Raw genomic sequence first — 4,699 nt, forward strand, 5'->3', positions numbered from 1 at the left:
TTGTAAAACAAATTCGTAACGTTGAAAAGATTATTGTCATGAGTTCAATAAATGATGAAACTCCATGAAAATTGGCGAATTCTTAACAAACCTTACACCAAAACGCAGCTGTTCACATATACGATATTTTCACACGCTCTGCAACAATTTGATGCATGATCCACATGCAATTCATCTGCATAAGGTTTGCGGTTGGTTCCCCCAAGTTAGTGGAGAAATTCATCGTCTATGTAACCATATATAACACATATAGTGAGTGCTTTAAGTGAGTCTAAACTTTTGATGGGTAGTATATATACGGAACTCTCTATATAGACCGGATCCAGTACTATATTCAGGTGCGGCTGCACTCGGATACACTTTAGCTGAACACAACACATCATTACCCAGCATTAATGCTTCCTCAGAAAAGGTAACATAGTGTCTTAATTCTTGTGTGGAAAAATGGAATGGAATAGGTCCATGATGCTCCATGTGACAGTGCAGCGGGCATCCCGGCCTGGGATATAGCTCACCAGGACACAACCTCTAGGCTTGTCGTACGAGGAGTGAGTGCTGTTTTACGCCGCTCTTAGCAGAATTCCATCAATATCATAGCGGGGGACACCAGAAATGGGCTTCACACATTGTACCCATGTGGGGAATCGAACCCGGGTCTTAAGCGTGACGACCACAGCCCCCGTACTAAAAGACTAAATCGACGTGGTGGTCAGACTCGGTGGATGGTGTGTCCTCGTACCCCGGCGGCGTGAGAAGTTGCTCATGATATCAATCACTAAGCTGCGTGGTCCGGGCGGGAATATACAAGTCTCCACCGGAAGAGTGTTCATTGCTACAACAAAAACATCGCTGTTTCTTCCTGACCCATGTATGACTTTCCAACAAAGGACATTTACCGTTATGACTTGATATTCACGAATACTGATACGGACATTACAAACGTGAAACTGTAAACAAGACGTGTTACATACACGATTAGAATTGCTCTTCAGTAACCTATGCTTGTCGTAAAAGGCGACTTACGGGGTTGGGTGGTCAGGCCGCGGCCTTGGTTGAAGCTTGCCATCGTGTTCAGTCGCGTCGATCGATGCTCACAATGTGAATCACTGGATTGTTTGCTCCAGACCCGATACTTTACAGACCGCCGTGACATAACTGGAAAATTGTATGGCCTCAAACAGGGTCGGTGGGGTAGCCAAGTGGTTAAAGCGTTGGCTCGTCACGCCGAAGACCCGGGTTCGAATCCCCACATGGGTACAATGTGTGAAGCCCATTTCTGGTGTCCCCCGCCGTGATGTTGCTGGAATATTGCTAAAAGCGGCGTAAAACCATACTCAGTCAGTCAGTATGGCCTCAAACAAAATCAAAATGTTCTTTAAGGCCGCACCCAGCTATAAATAGACCACGCCAAGTCGTAAATAATGTAGACGGGGCGCACGGCACGATGAGACACAGCGGCCAAGCCCAACTCCTCGATACAGTCATATCTCGTGGAGTGTGTGGTGGCGTTTGTGTATCCCGGAATCCCAAAGATTACTGTACACGAAGCGGTGTTCTATTGATTTTACGTAGTTAGAGTCAGACTTGGCTGGATTTCATGTGCATCATATCAATATTAACTTATAATACCTAACCTTATATCTCTCTAAACGAATGAAAGTTAAAGCCATCCGTTTTTATGTTTTTACATGTATGTGTTTCTCTTCTCCAACCTCAGCCAGAGTGGACGCAGAACATAATTAATAGAAATGAATAAAAATAATGTTGTTCGCTAATTGTGTAACGTTTTGTATACAAACAAATAAATCAAGATCAATTGGTCTTGAAATTTATTTATTATTTAGATCCAGTGGCTTTGCTTCGAAACAAAATGCAGTAATGTAGATAAAGGTGAGGTGAAGTGAAATTGGGTTTAACGTCGTGCTTGAGAATATTTCGCTCATATGACGACGTGCATGCGTATGTGTATGTGCGGCTGCTTGTACTAGCCCAGACTTAAGCTGGTTTTATAGTGCTAGCCCACTAAGATACCACGCCGCAGTGAAGCATGAATACCCCACTCAGACACATTATACTGACTCCGAGCCGACCAGTCCTTGTTGTACCCATTAATGTCGAGCGCCAGACAGGGACCAACAAGTACCATATTTTAACGTCTTTTGTATGACGCGGCCGGGGATCGAACCCGGGACCTTCCGCTCTCCGGGCGGACGCTCTAACCACTACACCACGGAGGCGGTCTAATGTAGAATGAAACACACACACACGCTCGCACGCACGCACGCACGCACACGCACACACACACAAACACAGAGAGAGAGACACACACACACACAGTACACACACAGACACAGACCTCTGGCTATATCTTACCCTTAGAACAAAAACTGAAATAGACAACAAAAATACCAAAAAACAATGCAGTGACATATACCTTTATGGTATATACCTTTATGGTAGTATTTACGAACACAAACACATGTGGCCATACGTGTTCTATCAGCTTATGATACGAACAATACAAAGATATGACCACAAAGAAAACGTCGTGTTATGAAAAGGTATGTCCTTCTTATTATAACACAGAGACATATCATCAGTATGCATGGCTTGTGTCGGCAGACTTTGTATGATGTGCTCTCTTTTCCGACCATTTCCAATATTTATTACCATAGGGACCTTTTATATTGTTCACCGGTGCAGTTTTGTAGCGTCACCGGTATCGACCGGTGCTTTTGTGCTTTGTTCCCTGTGGATGTATGCTTTGCGAGAGTTGACGCAGTCAACAATTTTGACAGGTGTACATTTCAAACTTGCGCAACGTGAGACTTTGCTTCAATGAAATTGGGGGTCATTTATTGTTTCGTAATTCCGTTCGCACAAAGGCATACTGAAACAAAAGAGACGGTGTGAAAACCCTCGTGTTTTGTTTTGGAGCTAAAAGACGTAAGTGTGCTAGGCGGAATCAGCACTTGTCCTAAATCGTGCTGCTTTCCCTGTTTGTTATCAGTCCTCAGTTTGACTCTTCCCGTTGATCAGCTTTTATATTTATGAATATTTCGTGATATTTCATCAATTTATTATTAACAACACTAATAAACTTAACGAAGGAGTGTAAACATGCTTCATGATTTCTCACCTGAATGTGTGTTAACAAATGAATAGAAACATGATGATAACAATATGTTTTAGTGTAGACCAGATATGAGGCGTGCATACTTTTGGTTTTGATTTAACTAAAATCCATAGATATCAAATGACATTAAATAGTCATATTTATCATTTTATTGTTGTCGTTTGAATCAGATCTATAAAAAGATATCACAAGTAGACCTAATAATGTAACTGATGTGGGACCAGCATTAATAGAGAACTGGAATTTTCTATTTCTTCCTTGTAGAATTTCATATTTTATGTGCATTAATTTACAATAATAAACTGTTAACTGGTATTTCAGGTGATGGAGATACGGCTTCGAGATCGAAGCAATAAGGTGCGATATGAATTCCGAAGGGTGGCCCGTGAGGTCACCCATGAGATGTATGATGTCCCAGAAGACAATCAGGTCCTCATTGCCTACCAACCTGAGCGCCAGACCAGAGGCCCTTCACAGATAATGGAGCAGACGCAGCACACGCAGCACAAGTCAAGGTCAGGAGGTGGTCGAACACTGCAAGTAGCATGTGGTGCCTTGTCTTTCAGCCTGGCTGATCCATCCATGGCTGAAGCAGGTTCCATGTTTGACAGCAGCTTTTACAACATGATCACATTCCTGTTTGTAAAACCGGATCATCAGAGGAAAGGAGTGGGTCGACAGTTGATCCAGGCGGCCCTTAAACAAATGGCTGCCCATGAGCCAAGTCGACCAGTGAGAGTGGAGAGTGCACTAGGTGCAGCTTACTTCTTTGAAAAGCTTGGCTTTGTTCGAGTTAGTTCACCATATGAGACTGTGTGTTCAGGTGCCAGGCTGTTTAGGTCAATAGTTAATATGGAGCATGAAGCTCCTAGATGTGATCCTTGAGTTCAGAACAGCAACTGTTCATGGATGAAGAGATTATGTAATGTTGCTCAAGACAATGCATTGAGGATGAAGAGGTTGCTGCCAACATCATCATTTATGGATGAAGAGGTTATATGATGTAACCGAGGACAGCATCATTGATTGATGAAGAGATTATATGATGTGACCGAGGACAGCACCATAAGTGGATGAAGTGTTTATATGATGTGACCGACGACATGTCGTCATGTAATCATGTGGGTTATATTGTAGACTGGGACATCTCTCATGTCAACAATAATGGTACTTCATCAAGTATTGGTGAAAGTGTTTAAATCAAATTGTCTGGTATGACAAATGTGTTTTCAAACTGTTATGAACATGATGACACTGATGAAATGAATATTTTCAAATTGCTTTGAAATACATGTCTTCATGTTACTTGTGTTTTATAAACCAGGTGGAAATTTGTGTTTTTGTTGATCATTATTTCTTAATGTATTTTGAACACTGCTGTTGTTTGGAATGTTGCCACGAACCAGTTTCACACTTCCATGTTTCATGGCCATGTCACACACCAAGCTTCACACCAGTTTAACACCCAAGTCACACACCAGCTTGACTCGAGTCACACACCATTTTCACATCCAAGTCACACACTGAGATTCACTCCAGTTTAACACCCAAGTCACACACCAG

At 42.4% G+C, this 4,699-nt stretch overlaps 1 protein-coding gene across 2 annotated transcripts; it reads left to right on the top strand.

Moving 5' to 3' along the window:
- The first annotated feature begins 2,722 nt into the window (after positions 1–2,722).
- LOC124274505 lies at positions 2,723–4,471 on the top strand. Of its 2 annotated transcripts, none has more exons than XM_046709868.1 (2): positions 2,723–2,946; positions 3,458–4,471. In XM_046709868.1, the coding sequence occupies exon 2, from the start codon at positions 3,461–3,463 to the stop codon at positions 4,019–4,021; it is 561 nt and encodes a 186-aa protein (XP_046565824.1). In that variant the 5' UTR covers positions 2,723–2,946; positions 3,458–3,460; the 3' UTR covers positions 4,022–4,471. The 2 variants fall into 2 exon arrangements, with proteins under 2 accessions (XP_046565824.1, XP_046565826.1); XM_046709870.1 differs by having other exon boundaries at positions 2,737–2,822.
- Positions 4,472–4,699: the final 228 nt, after the last annotated feature.

This window comes from Haliotis rubra, unplaced genomic scaffold (assembly GCF_003918875.1).
Source record: "Haliotis rubra isolate DU_JTF1 unplaced genomic scaffold, ASM391887v1 Scf191, whole genome shotgun sequence".
Taxonomy (NCBI): Eukaryota; Metazoa; Mollusca; class Gastropoda; order Lepetellida; family Haliotidae; genus Haliotis; species Haliotis rubra.